This window comes from Garra rufa, chromosome 15, assembly GCF_049309525.1.
Source record: "Garra rufa chromosome 15, GarRuf1.0, whole genome shotgun sequence".
NCBI classification, from domain to species: Eukaryota; Metazoa; Chordata; class Actinopteri; order Cypriniformes; family Cyprinidae; genus Garra; species Garra rufa.
Window position 1 is genome coordinate 37,903,058 of NC_133375.1, and position 21,969 is coordinate 37,925,026.

The 21,969-nt window shown below is 32.7% G+C and overlaps 1 protein-coding gene across 2 annotated transcripts in view; it reads left to right on the forward strand.

The window, feature by feature from the left end:
* The first annotated feature begins 219 nt into the window (after positions 1–219).
* grip2a (glutamate receptor interacting protein 2a) overlaps positions 220–21,969 on the forward strand; it is a 53,546-nt gene continuing 31,796 nt past the window's right edge. The window contains exons 1-5 of one of the 2 annotated variants that reach the window (XM_073818721.1): positions 220–1,537; positions 10,591–10,668; positions 12,707–12,842; positions 17,874–18,019; positions 19,369–19,455. In XM_073818721.1, the coding sequence (XP_073674822.1) occupies positions 1,375–1,537; positions 10,591–10,668; positions 12,707–12,842; positions 17,874–18,019; positions 19,369–19,455 (610 nt within the window). In that variant the 5' untranslated portion in view covers positions 220–1,374. Of the gene's footprint in view, positions 1,538–5,138; positions 5,934–10,590; positions 10,669–12,706; positions 12,843–17,873; positions 18,020–19,368; positions 19,456–21,969 lie in introns of those variants that run through there. The other variant, XM_073818722.1, reaches the window with a different exon arrangement.

Here is a 21,969-nt window from a genome sequence, read left to right on the forward strand (position 1 = left end):
GACAAAATAAGTTACATTTACCCTGATCTTCAAATAACATTTGCGCCCCTCAGTTGTCCTCAGTGTAAAAAGATGGATCTTAAAATCATACAGTCATTTTTGGAAAGAGTTAAAATGCACAAAAATGCTAAAAAACTAACTAATTTGTGGGACCTGAACCTTTTTTTTTTTTTTTTGAAGAGCATCGGGCAGTTTAACTGTTCAAGACAAATAATGGACTCATGAACAGTAATCACAAAAAATAAATAAATAAATAAACACAGCTGTGGATCATTCAACTGTATGTAAACTTTTGAACAGGGTCATTTTTATAAATTCTACTAGTATTTTCTCGTGTGAACTGTATGTAAACGTCTTTTATGTGAAATATCTTATTCAGGTCAGTGCTACATAAAAAATAACATGCATTTTGTATGATCCCTCTTATTTTGGTAAAATAATTTAACATTTTGCAGATTCTGTAAACTTTTGACTTCAACTGTAATAGGTGACTATAAAACAATAAGGTCCCATTAGTTAATGCTAGTTAATGGATTAGTAACAATGAGCAATACATTTGTGAAAGTATTTATTAAAATGTAAATGTAATTGTAATGTAAATGTGTTTGAGAAGAATTTATATTCATTTTTAATTCTCTGTTATTGACTAAAGTCAATAAATGAAACCTTACTATTAAACATGAAGTGACAAACATATTTTAAATTACATCGCCTGACAACCTGGCCTGCCTTAATAGAATACCCTTGTCCTAAGAAAACAGTTCTACTTAAATTATTATAGCATTATTTGTATTATTTCACCTTTGTTATTTATTTGACATGTTTATATGCACACTGACCCAGAACAAACTCATTTGACATTTGATTGAGAAACAGTTCTAAATTGTAATAACTAGCCCCAGTCTCCCTTCCTTAGTATTGTATGATTACCAAACTAAAAGTACAATGATATTTAAATATGCAAATGAAAAATATGGTTCTGTCAGTAGTTTATTGTTAGTGTGGTGTCTCTCCTGTGGTTCAGACAGCCTGTGTCTCAGTAGCAGGCCGTTTCGGTCCATCTGTCTCATCTGTGAGCAGCCAATACACATCCTTGCTCCCCAACGGTTTTATCAGCCCTACCCATATTTAACTGGATATATTATTAAGTCATACCAGATTTTCATGACATTACATTGAAGAGGGTGAAATGAGATCAGCCGTGTTTTTCCAAAAGCCCTTATAAGTTGCAGGATATCTCACAGAGAATGAGCACAGAGCTCTTCAAGGATGAAGAGAGAGGGTAGAGGAGGAAGATAAGAAAGCAAGAAACCCGAAGCTAGACTAGGCTGAAAATCTGTTTGGTACAGTAGAGAGGAGAAGGAAAGAAGAGCCATGTGGCACGTTAGTTGTTCTTTAAATCCTAAAGTGCTCCCGGATGGGGTGCCTGCGCGGCCAACCATGAAGAAAGCACTGGCTGGAGGAGTCAAAGGGAAGAGGAAGATGTTCTCGTTTTCTTTACGATGTCGGATTGGAGTTATCAGAGGAAGGGTTAAAGGTAAGACACGAGAGAATGTGCATAAGGTGTGAATGTGGTGATGTTTGTATAGGTAAACAGTGAACTGCATGTATAGGTGCTGTGTACTTATGTTATTATGTGTGTACATTTTTTAAGTGTTTATATTTTTGCAAGATCTGCTGTTCTATGTACCTGCAAAACAGTGTTCAGCCACATGGGGGCTGTATATTTTAAAATTCCTTGGTCTGCAGTTGTTGTTTTTTTACAGTGAACCCAAAGTATTTGGACCGTATTAATTTCACCACAATAGATTACAGATGATCAGTTACTTTTAATTTTTCTTGATCATTTTGCATCTTATGAACTTACTTTTGTGAAGAATTTAGCTTGAAAGATGCTTTTTTTTTTTTTTTTTTTTTTAAATAAATAGTTCTTGGTTTAATGTATTTTTATCTAATGCAGCAACACTTGTGCAGTTTTTATTTGTGGCTGTATATTGTTTGGGCACTATATTTTTTTTCTTATAGACAGAAATTATAGAAAATAGTTTATAATGTTATAGAATATTTCTATTTTTAGATAAATGCTGTTCTTCTGAACTTTCTCTTATCAAAGAAACCTGAAAAAAATTCTACTCAGCTGTTTTTAACATAATAATGATAACAACAAATGTTTTTGAGCAGCAAATAAGAGTATTAGAATGATTTCTGAAATATCATATGACTGGAGTAATAATGCAAAAAAATCAGCTTTGAGATCACATGAATAAATTACTTTTTAAAATATATTCAAATAGAAACCATTTATTTTTAAATAGTAAAAATATTTTTAGAATTTCCTGTTTTTGCTGAACTTTGGTTCAAATAAATGCAGGCTTGGTATTTAAAAAAAAAACATTCAAAATCTTACTGTTCAAAAACTTTTGATGTTTTAAAAAAAAATCTTAATTATTTAAAAATTTTAACTGGTAGTTTACTCAACCAGTCAAAATTTTTAAATAATTAAGATTTTTTTTAGTCTCTTGTGCTCACCAAAGCTGCATTTTTTAAAATCAGAAATAGAGTAAAGTAATAATAAAATATTATTACAATTTAAAAGAACACTTTTTTTTATTATACTTTTACCAATTTTTGTAAAGAAAATCAGCATATTAGAATGATTTCTGGAGGATCGTGACACTGAAGACTGGAGTAATAATGCTGAAAATTCAGCTTTGCAGTTGTTAAACTATCAGTGTGGCATAATCACTGTATTGTATGTGTTGTGTGTCATCTGTTGTTGAGTAGAAAGTTTTTTTTTATAGTGTTACAGTATAGAGAAGAATGTGTAGTATGTGTTGATTGGTGAGACAGGTGTTTGTCTCGGACACATGCAGCTGTCAAGACAAATGTCTAATAGTGGATGAAATACCCCCACCAACCCCCAAAAATGAAATTTGAGAGCAGACTTGCATTTGGTTTGTCCCTTTAATGGCAAGTGAAGTGTATGGCTTTAATTCTGTGCATAATATAAAGCCACTTTTAACAAGATAACAACAACAGGATGCATATATTTGTTTCTAAAATGCACAAAGTGCTGTTTATGTAAGGTGTAGTGTACTGTAATTATCTCTTTTATTCTTTAATATGTAGCAGCAATGTTGAAAATATTTAAGAAATATTGATTATTTTATTATGCAGGAAGAAAGCGATCAAAGCTATGTATTGTAATAGTACCCTGGTTTTTTGCGATGGTATCAGATGATACTTTATTCTTTATCATAGTTCTACAAAAAAATCATGTACCATGGTATTTATACTATTAGGAAAAAAAGTACAGTAGTGGTGCCACTGTACAGTGATGTATCAGAAGGTAAAAATATAGTACTGTGGAACTGAAATAATTATTTAAACATGTATGATAGCAATACAATGATTTTTTTATATGTAACATTGTTTTATCATAATATTATATACATATACAGTTGTATATGGTATAAAGTCAAAAGTTTACATACACCTTGCAGAATCTGCAAAATGCATGATATTTTGTATTTAGTACTGACCTGAATAAGACAAATAAAATATCTTTACATATAGTCCACAAGAGAAAGTAATAAATGGCCCTGTTCACATATACTTGATTCTAAATACTGTAAATGATCCACAGCTGTATTTTATTTTGTGATAGTTGTTCATGAGTCTATTGTTTGTCTTTGGTTGAACAACCTCCTGTTGTTCTTCAGAAAAATCCTTTAGATCCCATAAATTCTTTGGTTTTCCAGCATTTTTGTGCATTTGAACCCTTTTCAGCAATGACTGTATGATTTTGAGATCCATCTTTTCACACTGAGGACAACTGAGGGACTCATATGCAACTAATACAGAAGGTTCAAACACTCACTGATGCTTTAGAAATAAACAATGCATTAAGGGGGGTGAAAACTTTTTGAATTTGAAGATCAGGGTAAATTTAACTTGTTTTGTCTTCTGGAAAACATGTAAGTGTCTTCTGTAGCTTCTGAAGGGTAGTACTAAATGAAAAAAAATAAGACATTTAGGCAAAACTAGAAAAATGTACACCTCTTCATTCTGTTCAAAAGTTTTCATCCCAGGCTTAATTCATCGTTTTCCTTCTGGAGCATCAGTGAGCGTTTGAACCTTCTGTAATAGTTGCATATGAGTCCCTCAGTTGTCCTTAGTGTGAAAATCTGGATCTCAAAATCATACAGTCATTGATTGTTGTAAAGGGTTCAAATACACAACAATGCTGAAAAAAACAAAGAATTTGTGGGACCTAAAGGATTTTTCTGAAGAACAAACAAGGGACTCATGAACAACTATCACTAAACAAAAAAACACAGCTGTGGATCATTCAGGTAACAACACAGTATTAAGAATCAAGTGTGTGTAAACTTTTGAACGAGGTCATTTTTATAAATTACTAATACTATTCATTTCCATCTATATCTTATAGATTGGTACTGTGATATTGCCTCTGGTGCATCATTTTGTTTTAATGATTTTTGTTGACTGATTTGACCACAATGGTAAAGAAACTGTATTTACCATAGTAAAATCTTGCAAGGGCTGTTTCATACTCGATGCTTGGCTGTTAAATATCTCTTCTGCTCACCAAGGCTGCACTTATTTGATCAAAAATTCTGAAAAAAAATTATGTAATATGATTACTTTTAAATAACTGTTTTCTATTTGAATATATTTTAAAATATAATTTATTTCTGTGATATAAAGCTGAATTTTCAGCATTATTACTCATAACATTTCTGATTATTATCAGTGTTGAAAACAGTTGTGCTGCTTAATATTTTTGAGGCAATTGTGGTGCATTCTTCAGGGTTCTTTAAATACATTTACCATGGAGTAATGTTGCAAAGGCTGTTTCACGCTAGATGCTCAGCTGTCAAATGAAGGGAAACAGGGCACGTGAGAGGGAGACAGACAGGGAGGAGGAAGTGTTTGTGCATGAGGCACGTGGGGGCTGAGAGAGTAGTGAGGGGGTTTGGCTCTCTCTGTGTGTGTGGGTGTGTTTAATATTTGGGTCTACATTAGCTTGCCGGTAGGAAGATTCTCTCGGGCACAGAGCACAAGACTGTGTGTATGTGTGTGAACGAACATGATTAATAGGCCAGTGCAGGAAGGAAGAGCACATGTTAACAGTGAGAAGCTCAAGAAGTGAGGAAGGAGTGGCAGAAAGGAGGGAGGAGAGGAGAGAAGGAGCGAGTGTGTGTTCTGTCTGGATCTGATCTCTGTGAAGCACTGGAGCGTTCGGATACATTCCCATACTGCAGCGCTGTCATCTCTGGATAAACTACCATCTGCTTCGGCTCACGCTGCAAACCCAGGACTGAATCTGTGCGAGCGGATCACATGTGTTTTATGGATGACTGACTGGAGACTAGTTGCATGTACGGATTGGCAGGCAGAGGAGACCATGTTGGAAAGAATAAACTGGAGTGACACTGTAATGTCTCAGGAATAATCCAGTTGCAGCTATGCAACACTTTTTCAGTCGCTCATTCATGCATTGCACTCTTACAGTCGCTCACGTGGATCTGCAGTAGGGATGCACATATTTATGAAAAAAATGGAATTCTGGATGTATGGATTGAACATCGTCTGTGCAACAGGATCAGCTGTGGATAAAACCATCTGAGTGGATTCATCGCTGAATGGATTCATCTAGTCTGCTTGTCTTCCTCAGGACTGTCATTTCATTGCTTTTCAATGAAGATTAATTCTTTAAGGAATTCTAACTGAAGTTGCACATGTAGCTTACTTAATTGGATAGGTTAATATAGTCATTTCCTCTTATACCATTGGTTGGTCAATTTAGTTAGTTACTAAAAAAAATAAAATAAAATGTGTGGCAGAATGGAATCCTGATTTTTCCATGATGCTGTGTGGTTTGAGGAGAGAGGGTCGCAACAACACGGGTGAGTCATGTTGATCATTTTTTCACATTCAGCCCTTCTTTTTCACTTTTTCTGTCATATATATTGTGTTAGATTTTGTTTCAGCAACATTTCTTATGCTCTTCAAGGCTAAAATTAGTTTGATCAAAAATACTGTTAAAATACTGTAATATTATGAAATATAATTGTAATTTAAAATAACAGATTTCTATTTGAATTCATTTTAAAATGTAATTTATTCTTACGATGCAAAGCTGAATTTTCAGTCATTGTTCTAGTCTTCAGTGTCATGTGATTCTTCAGAAATCGTTGTAATATACTGATTTGCTGCACAAGAAACATTTGTTATCATCACCAATGTTGAAAACCGCAACATTAGAAAATGCAAAGGATCAGCAATTGTTTAAAATAGAAATACTGTCACTTTTGGTTCATTTAATGCGTCCTTGGTGAATAAAAGTATTCATTTCTAGCTATCTGTCTGTCTAATTAGCTAATTTATCTTTTTTAGGTATTAAGATTACTAGATTACGCAGTACTTTGACATTTACCATGGAACTGAATTATGATATTCATATACCATGGTAATAATACATTACGGTTGAGGTCAAAAGTTTACATCCCCCTTTGAGAATCTGCAAAATGTAATTTTGTTTTACCAAAATAAGAGGGATCATTCAAATTGCATATTATTTTTTTTATTTAGTACTGACCTGAATAAGATATTTCACATGAAAGATGTTTACATATAGTCCACGCAAGAAAAAAATAGTTTAATTTATAAAAATGATCCCGTTCAAAAGTTTACATCCCCCTTGATTCTTAATACTGTACCTAAATGATCCACAGCTGTTTTTTTGTTTAGTGATAGTTGTTCATGAATCCCTTGTTTGTCCTGAACAGTTAAACTGCCAGCTGTTCTTCATAAAAATCCTTCAGGTCCCACAAATTCTTTGGTTTACTGGCATTTTTGTGTATTTGAACTTTTTCCAACAATGACTGTATGATTTTGAGATCCATCTTTTCACACTGAGGACAGCTGAGGGACTCATATGCAACTATTACAGAAGGTTCAAACACTCACTAATGCTCCAGAAGGCTACAAAAGGTAAAACCATGCATTAAGAGCCAGGGGTGAAAACATTTAGAATTTTAAGATCAGGGTAAATTTAACCTTTTTTGTCTTCGGGGAAACATGTAAGTATCTTCTGTAGCATCTGAAGGGCAGTTTTAACTAAAATAAATATCATATTTAGGCAAGAAAAAAAAAAGTAAACTTTTGAACGAGGTAATTTTTATCAAATCAACTTTTTTTTTTTCTTGTGGACTATATTTTATGTGAAATATCTTATTCAGGTCAGTACTAAATAAACAATAACATGCATTTTCTGTGATCCCTTTTATTTTGGTCAAATAATTAACATTTTGCAGATCCTAAAAGGGGGTGTAAACTTTTGACCTCAACTGTATATTCCAAGTAGCATGGTACTGGCATTGTACATGTCCAAAACAATGTTATTTTTGGTACTTTTCTGTTTGCATACCCTGCTTTTGTCTTGTACAGTTCAAGTTAATCAATTCCTTACGGATAATTCTATTTATTATACTTTCTGTTTGTCATAACTCTATTTATCATAATTTTTGCCAGAGGTTGTGTTGTCATACAGGTTGTCGTCCCGGGCCCTGTGACTAAAAAGGGTCCACCATGTTCCTCTAGGCCTCCACCCTTAACATTTTGTCCTGCGCTGGTTTTTAGCCCCAGCCCTGGTGGTAAATGTAAAAGCCTGCTGAGAGTTGGGCGAGGGGTGACAACTGGGGCGACTGTGGCCGCTATAAATATAAGCCCAGCTCTGAAAATAGGCCCTGAGCTTCCATTTGCATTGTTAGAACATCATCCGTTTAACCTACATCAGGATTGGTGTCAACACAATCAGGGCCTTCGGAGTGCTTTGCTCCAAATTAGTTTCAGAGATTTAATAGACTTGGAAAATGAGTTATCATGACCCATAATGACAGTTTTACTCTGCTGTGACTTTCAGAGGTGCTGCTGTGTGTGAGTTATATAACAGTTGCTGAATACTCATAGATGTGCTGTTTGTTGACTGTTAAAGCAGTGGTGTGTTGTTTTGAGCTTTTGACCTATTAAACAAACAGTCTGGGTGATGTTGGTTTGTTTAGCCTTTTGGTCTAAAGGGCAGCTGAACCATCTTTACTGACCTAAAGGAGTTTTATAGGTTGTTAATGGGACTAGCACATTGGACTAGCACATTGGGATTGGTTGACCTTTATTTGTTCTCATCAAGTTCTTATTATTTTTCAATATCAACCCAGTTTTTATAAAATTCATATTTTTATGTGAAATCACATTTGTAAGGTTACAAAAGATTTATTTCAACTTTAATGTTGTTCTTTTGAACTTTCTATTAATCAATAAATCCTGAAAATAAATGTTTCCACAAAAACGTGAAGAAGCACAACTGTTTTTAACATTGATAATAATAATAAATGTTTGTTGAGCAGCAAATCAGCATATTAGAATGATTTCTGAAGGATCATGTGACACTAAAGACTGGAGTATTGATGCTGAAAATTTAGCTTTGCATCACAAAAATAAATTACACTTTGAAACATATTTACATATAAAGCAGTTATTTTAAATTGTAATAATATTTCATAATATTGCTGTTTTTACTGTATTTTTAATCAAATAAATGCAGTCTTGGTGAGCATAAGAAACATTAAAAAGCTTTCGAATGGTAGTGAACAGTCAAGAGAACAACTAAAGAGAACAAATGAGACATAATATCAAATATACATATTGTGTACCTTACTAATTAAATATCTGGACTGGAAACTGAAAGGATGTTAAGTTTAAACCCAGCAAGTGATGATCCTTGAGCTTTCAACATCATTCTTAGGTTGCTCCATTGGGATCGTTCTAGTGTTGAAAGTTAATACTAGGGATGCACCGAAATGAAAATTTTGGCTGAAGCTGAACAAAATTACACACTGGGCTGAGGCCGATTACCGAACATATTTTTTCGTGTTTTTCCCTCATGGATTTTGCCAAGTTTTTTTCACCATTGCATACATTAAATAGTCAATATTTGCTTTTTGCAGTTTTGTCTTGCATTTCAAAGACAAAAATCAATTACAAAACAACATTTTACAAATATTTACTTAACACTGAACATTTTTAGCATTCTAGTAGACATTATAGCCTACCAACTAAGCACGATTTAACTTAAAATTAATAAGTTAGCAAAATGATATTCTTTGGCCATTTTTAGACCCCTTTTTAAATCAGGCAAATGTTTTTAATGTGCAAATAAATGCAGCCTTGCTGAGCAAAGAAGAATGATATAATAATGTATGAATAGAGCTGTTGTAATGCTTATCATTATTTTTGTGTTACTTTTTTATTTTATTTTACAGAACAACATTAAAACTACAATACTAACATTTATTAATGTGGACTTTTATTTTGGCGGAAACACGCAAGAAGACCTCAGTACGACTTTTTGCTGACAGTAGCAGATTTATAAATGATCGTCATCATTTGGATTACACAGTTTTAACATTAAATGTGACCCTGAACCACAAAACCAGTCATAAGGTTGAAATTGAGATTTATATATCATCTGAAAGCTGTATAAATAAGTTTGTTAGAATAGGACAATATTTGGCTGCGATGCAGCTATTTGAATATATGGAATCTGAGGGTGCAAAAAAATCTAAATATTGAGAAAATCTCCTTTATATTTGTCCAAATTAAGTCTTAAGCAATGCATATTACTAATAAAAAAGTAAGTTTTGATATATTTACGGTAGACAATTTACAAAATATCTTCATGGAACATGATCTTTACTTAATATCCTAATGGTTTTTGGCATAAAAGAAAAATCAATAATTTTGACCCATACAATGTATTGTTGGCTATTGCTTCAAATATACCAATGTAACTTATGACTGGTTTTATGATCCAGAGACACAGATAATAAACTTAATGCGATGCATATTTGTCAGTCATGCATAAATGAAATGGGTTACAATTATGCACTCAAAAAGTCATTGCATAATTTACTATTAGCTATTTTTTGACTTTATTTAAATAATAATTTTTTAAAAATTCATGTATTCAAATGGCTGAGAATCAGCATAAATCAGTTCATTTTAAAAAACATGAAATGTATTCAGTTGAAATATATAAACTTGGTTAAAATATGGCTAGCTGTGGAACAAGCAATATTCAGTTAGTTAAATTGTATGAAATTGAAACAAATTGGATTTATTAATGATAAATGATGATTAATAGTTTATTAGTAGTTTATTAATTTCTGTATGACTGATATGCATCACATTGAATTTATTAGCTTGTTTATGTCAAAATTCTGCAATGGATGGCATTTTTTTTATGCAATTTAAATACATAAATCTTAAATCTCAAGTTTTATTGTTAGATCATAAAAAATGTGTTGCATAAGAGAATTATACATTTACATGTAATGTAAAGTCACATTATGGAAGTAAAATGGTTTGCGAATGCTGTTTCTTGTTGACTTGAGGTTGAATTAAATTCCAAATGTTATCAAAAGCAATCAATCCAAGTCTGGTTATTCAGTAACAACTGCCTTTCTAATGTATTATCATAATTTATTTGATCACTCTGTGTTTCAGATGATGTCCCATACACAAAGGGAAGCAAAGATGCTGCAAGTGACAGCAGCGGCCTCAACAAGAGGAGCAGCATTGCTGGTAAGTAGGCATGTGAACCAACAGAACTGAAACCTGCAGATAACTACTATTAAAGGAAATAGTTCACATCAAAAAATGAACATTTGCTGAACACTTACTCACCCTCAGGCTGTCCAAGATGGAGATGAGTTGAGATGAGAAATTTAGCACATTATGTCACTTGCTCACCAGTGGATCCTCTGCAGTGTTGTGAATTACTTGTGGATTATTGCAATGTTTTTATCAGTTGTTTGGACTCTCATTGTGACGGCACCCATTCACTGCAGATCCATTGGTGAGCAAGTGATGTAATGCTACATTTCTCCAAATCTGTTCTGATGAAGAAACAAGCTCATCTACATCCTAAATGGCCTGAGAAATGTTCAACAAATTTTCATTTTTTGCTGAACTATACCACTGTGCTGCATCAGATGTGTTTTCTTCTAGATTAAGTCTCTTTATAAGAAGCTCTGTGAGCCTCAGCACGCATACAGTGTCTTGTACCTTAAGGTAAAGAGACTGTTCGGCTGTGATAATGCTGATATTTGATTTCTTCAGACCGCTGCTGTACCCCCTCAGTGGCCTTTCTGTTCTTTTCCTTTTTAACCGTTGGGCTTGTGAAGAATCATGTCAGTTAATTTGTCTTTACTGATTTACCACACTGACACTCACTATCAGATGCTGTACAGATTTAACAGCGGTAATGAGCACATACTTCGGATTGCAATGGCTGCTTCATAAAAGCTTAGCACATCATTTGTCCTCATTTGGTCGTAATAGAATATTCTCCTTAATGAGGTTCTCATAACTGTTATGAGTGGAAATTTATAGTATACAGAGTATATAATAATTATTATTTGTGACCAAAAAATATTAAAATAGTACATTTTATTTGATAATAAAATGCAATTTTACAAATAATACATATTATAGACAGTGATTTATTTAACCATTCATTTTAGAAAGTGCATATTTTATTTATATATATATATATATATATATATATATATATATATATATATATATATGTATATATATATATATATATATATATATATATATGTCTGTGTGTGTATGTATGTGTGTATTTTGTAACAAAGTAATAAATGTAAAAAAAAACAGTAAAAATATATATATATTTTTAATAAATAGTTTTTTATTATAAAATGATGCATTCATATCAATGAGACAACACTTTCAATTAAAAGTTTGGGGACATTTTTCTTTTAAATAAATTAATAATTTATTCATAAAGGATTGATCAAAAGTGACAGTAAAGACCTTTACATTGTTACAAAAGATTTCTAATAATTCTAAAATAATCTATAATAAATAATAATTATAAATTAATAAAATGAATGAATGAATAAAATAGAGAAAACATATGAAGCAACACTTTTCTTTTTCAGAAATGTTTATTGAGCAGCAAATCAGCATATTAGAGTGATTTCTGAAGGATCATGTGAAAAATTCAGCTTTGCATCACAGAAATAAATCACATTTTAAATATATATTCAAGTAGAAAATGGTTATTTTAAATTAAAATAATATTTCACAATATTGCTATTTTTACTTATTATTATTATTATTTTTTTTCAAATAAATGCAGCCTTGGTGTGCAGAATAGGCTACTTTTAAAAACATAAAAAACTTAACAAACCCAAACTTTTGAATGGTAGTGTGTGTTTATCAATATAAATGAATAGTCATAATGATCATAATGTACCAGAAGCTGTTGTTTTCTAGTTTTCCAAGCGTCTAATTTGAAGAGTTTATAAAATTGACCAAAGTTTAGTTTCTTTTACATTACTTGTTGAACACGACCTCAAGCTTGGTTTTTTTTTCCATAATGTATAAACATACTTATTACACACAGCCTGCTTTACTACCAGACTGCAGTACTACCATCTGTCCTTCATGAAATGGTTAAATGAATCTGACTTCCACGTCACAATGCATGGCTACACAAGTTCCCCAAGGACCCGCGGGTGAGTTACCTGCTGTGAAGGTCTGTGTGCTGGTGCCTGTGTGGTCATTGTGTGTGTCTGTTTCCACACAGATGAGCAGAGAGGTGTGACGACGGTGGAACTGATTAAAAAAGAGGGCACCAGTCTCGGCCTCACGATCTCTGGAGGTTGTGACAAGGACGGCAAACCGAGAGTGTCAAACCTCAGACCAGGAGGCCTCGCGATCCGGTGAGAAACAGATGAGACATACACATGCATGCTGATCAGCGACTCAACTGCCAGTAGAACATTTTATTGCTGATAGGTTGTACTTTTTTCTGCTTAAAAGACTAACTAAAATGACAAAATTACTAAAACTACTAAAACTTTAAAATGAAAATAGAAAAATAAAAGCTAATTTAAAATATTGATAAAAAATATAATACTAAAATATCGCTGGCATACTAATGTGTGCAAATGATTTCCTGGAAAATATGGCAAAAACATTACCATATTTTCATAAATGAATTTTTTTTAAAACTTAAATTAAAAGTAAAATTAAAACATACAGAAAAACTAATACAAAATATTAATCAATACTGTAATAGTTTCTCAGTTATATTAAATCAACACAGGTGTAGTGTGTGTGCAACTATTTTCCAGAAAATGTGTTAATAAAAATGACCAAAATGCAACAACATTAAAAAATGAAAATGAAAAACATAGAGCTAAAAACATTCAAAATATTCATAAAAACTATAATGTATGTCAGTGATAGTAAAATAACACTTGGTCTAGTGTGTGCAACTTGTTGTCTGGGAAATATGGTAATAAAAATTACAAAAAAGGAACATAGTTACTAAAACTTTAACTAAAATAAAAACAGAAAATATGTTAATAAAAATTATAATAGTATCAACGATACTAAAATAACACTGAGGTAGTGTGCACTTTAATGCTTGCTATGAATGCGAAAATGCTGATCCGATTTTTTTTTTTTTTGTGGCAGACGAAAGTTTCAGAGGCAGTGTGTAAACTTGAAAACATTTTGAACAAGAATTTTGGAAAATATGGTAATAAAATTACATGAAAATTAAATAAAACGAAATTACTAAAACTTGAAGAAAATTTAACGTTACAAATAAAAACTAATACAAAATATTATTCGAAATTACAAACAACTTGAAAATGAAAAACATAAAACTAAAAACATTCAAAATATTCATCAAAACTATAATGTATGTCAATGATGGTAAAATAACACTGGTGTAGTGTGTGCAATTTATTTTCCAGAAAACATGTTAATAAAAATGAAAAAAAAAAAAAAAAAAAATGCAACAAAATTACAAACAACTTAAAATAAAATAAAAATGAAAAACATAAAACTAAAAACATTCAAAATAAGCATAACTATAATGTATGTCAGTGATTGTAAAATAACACTGGTGTAGTTTGTGCAATTTATTTTCCAGAAAACATGTTGATAAAAATGATAAAAAATGCAACAAAATTACAAACCATTTAAAATAAAATTAAAATTAAAATTAAAAGCATTAAATTTAAAAACATTCAAAATATTCATAAAAACTATAATGTATGTCAATGATAGTAAAATAACGTTGGTGTAGTGTGTGCAATTTATTTTCCAGAAAACATGTTAATAAAAATTACTAAAAATGCAACAAAATTAAAAACAACTTGAAATAAAATGAAAATGAAAAACATAAAACTAAAAACATTTTAGTTTATTTTGCAATTTATTTTCCAGGAAACATGTTAATAAAAATTACAAAAAATGCAACAAAATTACAAACAACTTGAAATAAAATGAAAATTAAAAACATAAAGCTAAAAACATTTTAGTTTATTTTGCAATGTATTTTCCAGAAAAATACTAAAAAAAATTACATTTTTTTTTTAGTAGTGAAAATACTAAAAAAAAAATTTACTAAAAATGCAAGAAAATTAAAAACAACTTGAAATAAAATGAAAATGAAAAACACAAAACTAAAAACATTTTAGTTTATTTTGCAATGTATTTTCCAGAAAACATGTAAAAAAAAAAAATACTAAAAATGCAAGAAAATTAAAAACAACTTGAAATAAAATGAAAATGAAAAACATAAAAACAACTTGAAATAAAATGAAAATGAAAAACACAAAACTAAAAACATTTTAGTTTATTTTGCAATGTATTTTCCAGAAAACATGTAAAAAAAAATACTAAAAATGCGAGAAAATTAAAAACAACTTGAAATTAAATGAAAATGAAAAACATAAAATTAAAAACATTTTAGTTTATTTTGCAATGTATTTGCCAGAAAACATGTTAAAAAAAAATTACAAAAAATGCAACAAAATTACAAATAACTTGAAATAAAATGAAAATGAAAAACATAAAACTAAAAACATTTTAGTTTATTTTGCAATGTATTTTCCTGAAAACATGTTAAAAAAATTACTAAAAATGCAGTAAAATTAAAAACAACTTGAAATAAAATGAAAATGAAAAACATAAAACTAAAAACATTTTAGTTTATTTTGCAATTTATTATCCAGAAAACATGTTAATAAAAATTTCAAAAAATGCAACAAAATTTAAAAAAAAATGCAAAAACTAAACTAAAAAGATTCAAAATATTCATAAAAACTATAATGTATGTCAATGATGTAAAAACAAATTTGTTGCAAAAAAATACAACAAAATGACACACAACTGAAACCAAAGTGAACATGCAGAAGATAAAAACGAAATATTTATAAATATTTGTAAAAACTATAATAGTATTCCAGTGATGCTAAAATAGCTGTGGTGCACCATGTTTACTCGCACAGCTCTTTAACCTCAGGATCTGGGCTGCTCCTGTGTGTGTTAGTGTGTGTGTGTGTGTGTGTGTGTGTGTGTGTGTGTGTGTGTGTGTGTGTGTACCTGGTATTCATCATGTTATGGGGACCAAATGTCCCCACAAGGATAGGAATACCAGTAGATTTTGACCTTGTGGGGACATTTCTCAGGTCCCCATGAGGAAACAGGCTTATAAATCATGCACAATGAGTTTTTTTGATGAAGTAAAAGTGTGCACAATCTCCTGTGAGGGCTAGGTTTAGGTGTAGGGCGATAGAAAGTACGGTTTGTACAGTATAAAAACCATTACGCCTATGGAATGTCCCCATAAAACATGTAAACCCAACGTGTGTGTGTGTGTGTGTGTGTGTGTGTGTATGTGTGTGTGTGTGTGTGTGTGTGTGTGTGTGTGTGTGTGTGTGTGTGTGTGAGACCGCAGGATGTGGGCTGCTCCATCACATCAGCCTCTAGTGTGACAGGCTGACACAGGCCTAACGTGACCGCTCTCTCTCTCTGTCACACACACACACACACCAGGAAGATTTTAGTTGAATGGTTGCACTGACCTGTAGGCAGGCGCAGGATTGATGTGCATATTACTGAATGCAGAGTTGCAAACGTTGGTTTTGCAGTCAGGTGATTTAAAGCTGGTGACCCTGTATTTAAGCTTACAGCTAATGGTTAAATCACTTTCTGAAGCTCTAGAGCAGATGTGCGAGTTTGTAATTATTATGTGTGCTAATGCTGTTTAACTCCACTGCATAATTATTAAGCAGAATCACAAAATGATGTGTTTGGGTGTTGCGTTTCGCCTTTGGTTGTGTGCTCATGTGTAAATTAACTACTTTTGTGTGTCGTCACTGTGTCGGTTCCGAGCGTGTGCCGTTGTCTAAGTTAATGCGATGCTTACAGGCAAAATCCTAGCGCTGGGTGACAGCAGCGGCTTAAATTAGCTTCTACAACAGCACACGAGGAGTCAGCTCTGCTAACATCACACATATTTACACTCACACATCGCATATACCTGCTGCACAACGCTAAGGCACACCTTTCTGCAGCAGATGCAGACTGTGCATCTTAGTGCAGCCATATTACTGTATATGGAATGAATCTTGTGCTTTACTTCTGTGATTGAAAGAGTTAGAATCTTATATGGTGAATATCACTACCAATAATAGGTTTTCATACACTACTGTTCAGTTTCAAAGATTTATACAGTTAAAACAGTAATATTGTGAAATATTATTACAATTTTAAGTAAATGTTTTCTGCTTGAATATGTTTTTTGCCATCATTACTCTAGTCTTCAGTGTCACATGATCCTTCAGAAATCATTCTAATATGCTGATTTGCTATCATCAATGTTGAACACAGGTTTGCTGCTTCATATGTTTGTGGAATCTGATACATTTTTACAGGATTATTTAATGAATAGAAAAGTCATAGGAAAATAATTTATTTGAATATAATTAAAAGGAATAAATGTAGGTTACATACTATAGACGTGGGGACTGTTTAATGTACCAAAGCTGCTTTTATTGTATTTAAGGTATGCATTTTTTTTGAGCTCTTGCATTCCATCGGAATTAAACCCAAGACCTTGGATTTTTAATGCCATGCTCTACTGTGACTGAAAATGTAGAGATTTTTAATGTTATTTAAAGAAGACTCTTCGCTCACCAAGCATTTATTTGATCCAAAGTACAGCAAAAACAGTAAAATTGTGAAATATTTTTAATATTTAAAATAACTGTTTTCTATTTGAATTTGTTTATTCTTGTAATTTTCAGCATCATTACTCTAGTCTTCAGCGTCACATGTACCTTCAGAGATCATTTTCATATGCTGCTTTGCTGTTTAAGAAACATATATTATTAACATTTTCAATATTTAAAAATGTAATTTTTTTCAGGATTCTTTGATGAATAGAAAAATCCAAAGATCAGGATTTATCTGAAATAAACAGCTTTTGTAACATTATACACTATACCAAAAGTCAGTATATATGATTTTGGGGTTTTATTATAGAAATGAATACTTTTATTTATCAGGGATGCTTTAAATTGATCAAATGTGATGATAAAGACTTGACTTGACTTGACTTGATAAAGTCATTTATAATGTTACAGATTTGTTTATCATAAAAATGTTGTTCTTCTGAACTTCTAAAAATTCTACTCAGCTGTTTTCAACATAAAAATAAATATTTTTGAGCAACAAATTGGAATATTAGAATGATTTCTGAAATATCATATATTTAAATAGTAAAAAGATTTCACAATTGTACTTTTTGCTGTACTTTGGATCAAATAAATGCAGGCTTGGTGAGAGACTACTTTAAAAAAAAAAAAAATCTTTTGACTGGTAGGGAACTTAGCATGTTACCAAAATATATCACTGCATTGTTGAATTTTCCATATGTGTCTGTGTGGCAGGAGTGACCAGCTCAATGTCGGGGACTACATCAAGTCAGTGAACGGCATAAATCTGTCCAAACTCAGACATGATGAGATCATCAGCATGCTGAAGAACATCGGTGAGCGTGTGGTGCTGGAGGTGGAGTACGAGCTGCCAGCATTCGGTACGCACACAAATTCATTCACACTCGCATTTGCTTAAGTCTCCTGCTGAAGAAATGTTTGGTGTGGCAAGATTGGTTTAAGGCTGCATTTATATGATCAAGAATACAGTAAAAACATCAATGTTGTGAAATATTATTACAATTCAAAATAACTCTTTTCTATTTGAATGGATTTTAAAATGTAATTTAACCTGTGAAACCAAGCTGAATTTTCAGCATCGTTACTCCAGTCTTCAGTGTCACACGATCCTTCAGAAATCATTCTAATATGCTGACTTTCTGTTGAAGAAACATTTCTTGAACGTAACACAATTTCTTAATATTATAAATATATTTGCTGTCACTTTTGATCATTTTAGTATGTCCTTGCTGCAGTGTTGTTAGATTTAGTCTTAGTCTTTTGGACTAAAATGCTTATTAGTTTTAGTCAAATTTTAGTCACTTCTAAATGTGATAGTTTTAGTCCAATTTTAGTCAACGAAAAGTCAGAAAGGTTTTAGTCTAGTTTTAGTCAAAAAAAGGGGAAATAGTCTTTTAACAAATTAATGTAGGTCAGTAAGTATTTTGCTGTTTGGTAGTGTCACTTATAAGTTGTGAAAATAGCAGATCTATAGTTCAACACAATGTGAGCTTCCGGATCGACTATTTTCACCAATAATTACAATAATGAAGGAATGGTTTTAGACATAAAAGACATATATTTGAAATGCACCCATAGGTCCTCTCACCGTTTGCGACCACCCTGTGTGCAAACTGCCGCCGTCATGGTTAATCGTCTGTCTGTCTGAGTGACAACAATGTGACGTTTTGAGCGTAACCAAACAAGGATAGAATGCTAAAACGGCTTGCCATACTAGTATGGCAAAGAGTATTTAATGCTAAAACGGCTTGCCATTTTAGCATTACTTTTTCGGTTTTAATTGGCATGCACATTAAACAGAAATGTCATGCATTTTAAACGTCTGACGGACCACCCACTAACATTTCCGTCTATTCTCATCTCGTCAACGAAAACTCACACACGTCTTGTCATGTTTTAGTCATCAACGAGCCATTTTTATTTTGTCATCGTCTCATTATCGTCATGAAAAAAAGTGGCGTCAACTAAATGATTTCGTCATCGTCATCGTTGACGAAAACAACACTGCCTTGCTGAACAGTAATAATTTCTTTAAAGAAAAAAAACGTACTGTCATCCTAAACAGTCATTCACTACCACAGTATCTAGCAAAGGGACTGATACCGCTGATAATTTTGGCATTAGTGTTTATGGCATTGTTACAGTAAAGTTATTTCAGACTGTAGCTCATTCTCCTGTGACATTAACACAAGCTGTTCTCTGTGTTTAGCTCCTAGCAATCCCTGCAGCGTCATCTCTAAAACTATTGAAGTGTGCTTGGAAAAAGAAGGAAACAGCTTTGGCTTCGTTCTGAGAGGTAACGAACCATCATCAGGCAGCTTAAAATGTCTTTACATAAATATCTCATGTGTTTTTAACTTCAAATGATTTTACGACCCTAAAACTGAGAAATAATACTTCAATGATATCAAATTAAATGAAATCAATGAAATCAAACTAACAATTTGTGAAAATTCTATCACAAGGAATTGGGGTTTGTAAAGGAGCTGCATTGGGTTGTGCTAATGATTAATTCAATCATAAAAATATCAAAATAAAATAAATAAATAATTTCAAATAAAAACATCTAGTTTATTAATGAAATGTGATCATTAACTAAAAACCATGAACATGTAAATGTGTTGTTAAAATATTCAAATATTAAAGGATTAGTTCACTTGCAAAATAAAATTCCTGATAATTTATCACCCCTATGTCATCCAAGGTGATCTTTCTTTTTTCATTCGAAAAGAAATCGGTCTTTGAGGAAAACATTCCATGATTTTTCTCCATATCGTGGGCTTCAATGGAAGGTTGCAATGGGTTGAAAGTCCAAATTGTACAGTCGTGGCCAAAAGTTTTGAGAATGACACAAATATTAGTTTTCACAAAGTTTGCTGCTAAACTGCTTTTAGATCTTTATTTCAGTTGTTTCTGTGATGTACTGAAATATAATTACAAGCACTTCATACGTTTCAAAGGCTTTTATCGACAATTACATGACATTTATGCAAAGAGTCAGTATTTGCAGTGTTGGTCCTTCTTTTTCAGGACCTCTGCAATTCGACTGGGCATGCTCTCAATCAACTTCTGGGCCAAATCCTGACTGATAGCAACCCATTCTTTCATAATCACTTCTTGGAGTTTGTCAGAATTAGTGGGTTTTTGTTCGTCCACCTGCCTCTTGAGGATTGACCACAAGTTCTCAATGGGATTAAGATCTGGGGAGTTTCCAGGCCATGGACCCAAAATTTCAACGTTTTGGTCCCCGAGCCACTTAGTAATCACTTTTGCCTTATGGCACGGTGCTCCATCGTGCTGGAAAATGCATTGTTCTTCACCAAACTGTTGTTGTATTGTTGGAAGAAGTTGCTGTTGGAGGGTGTTTTGGTACCATTCTTTATTCATGGCTGTGTTTTTGGGCAAAATTGTGAGTGAGCCCACTCCCTTGGATGAGAAGCAACCCCACACATGAATGGTCTCAGGATGCTTTACTGTTGGCATGACACAGGACTGATGGTAGCGCTCACCTTTTCTACTTCGGACAAGCCTTTTTCCAGATGTCCCAAACAATCGGAAAGAGGCTTCATCGGAGAATATGACTTTGCCCCAGTCCTCAGCAGTCCATTCGCCATACTTTTTGCAGAAGATCAATTTGTCCCTGATGTTTTTTTTGGAGAGAAGTGGCTTCTTTGCTGCCCTTCTTGACACCAGGCCATCTTTTAAAAGTCTTGGCCTCACTGTGCTGCAGATGCGCTCACACCTGCCTGCTGCCATTCCTGAGCAAGCTCTGCACTGGTGGCACTCCGATCCCGCAGCTGAATCCTCTTTAGGAGACGCTTGCTGGACTTTCTTGGACGCCCTGAAGCCTTCTTAACAGTGCAGTGGAAATTTTTTTCGGGATTAAGTTAATTTTCATGCCATAGAAGGACAATGCAATTCATCTGATCACTCTTCATAACATTCTGGAGTATATGCAAATTGCTATTATAAAAACTTAAGCAGCAACTTTTCTCATTTCCAATATTTATGTAATTCTCAAAACTTTTGGCCACGACTGTAGTTTCAATGCCGCTTCAAAGGGGTCTACACAGTCCCAGCTAAGAAATAAGGGTCTTATCTAACGAAACGATCAGTCATTTTCTCAAAAAATAATATTTATATACTTTTTAACCACAAATGCTTGTCTTTCACTAGCTCGAACTCATGCATTATGTAATCATGTTGGAAAGGTCAGGTGTGATGTAGGTTGAAGTACCGACCCAGTGATTACAAAGCGAACCTCCAAAGAAAGTCAAACAGCCTTTACAAAAACGGCAAAACAACAATGCCAGATGATTTTGAAGTTGGAGGAGAAAATTAGATGTTTTTCACCCTACCCTACCTTTTTGAACCAGAGTACACAGACAAAAGCAAAGCACATGTGACCTTTGTTATTATAGCTAATTCAAGACAAGCATTTTTGGTTACAATTGACTTTTTTTTTTAGAAAATGACCAATTGTTTTTCTAGATAACACCCTTATTTCTCGACTGGGACCGTGTAGAGCCCTTTGAAGCGGCATTGAAACTGCAATTTGGTCCACTATATGGAGAAAAATCCTGTAATGTTATCCTCAAAAACCTTAATTTCTTTTAGACTGAAGAAAGAAAGACACTGTTTTATATTAAAATGGTCTGGTTTGACAAAACTGTTTGGGTATCCCTTCAATACAACTTCAGCACTGTGTGCATTTTACTTGTTTTTACAAGCTGAGATGAAAAGGAAAAATTTATTTTAAAGTATTTGTGTGATATTACTCTCAGGGTCAGCAGGTGTGAGTTGTGTGTGT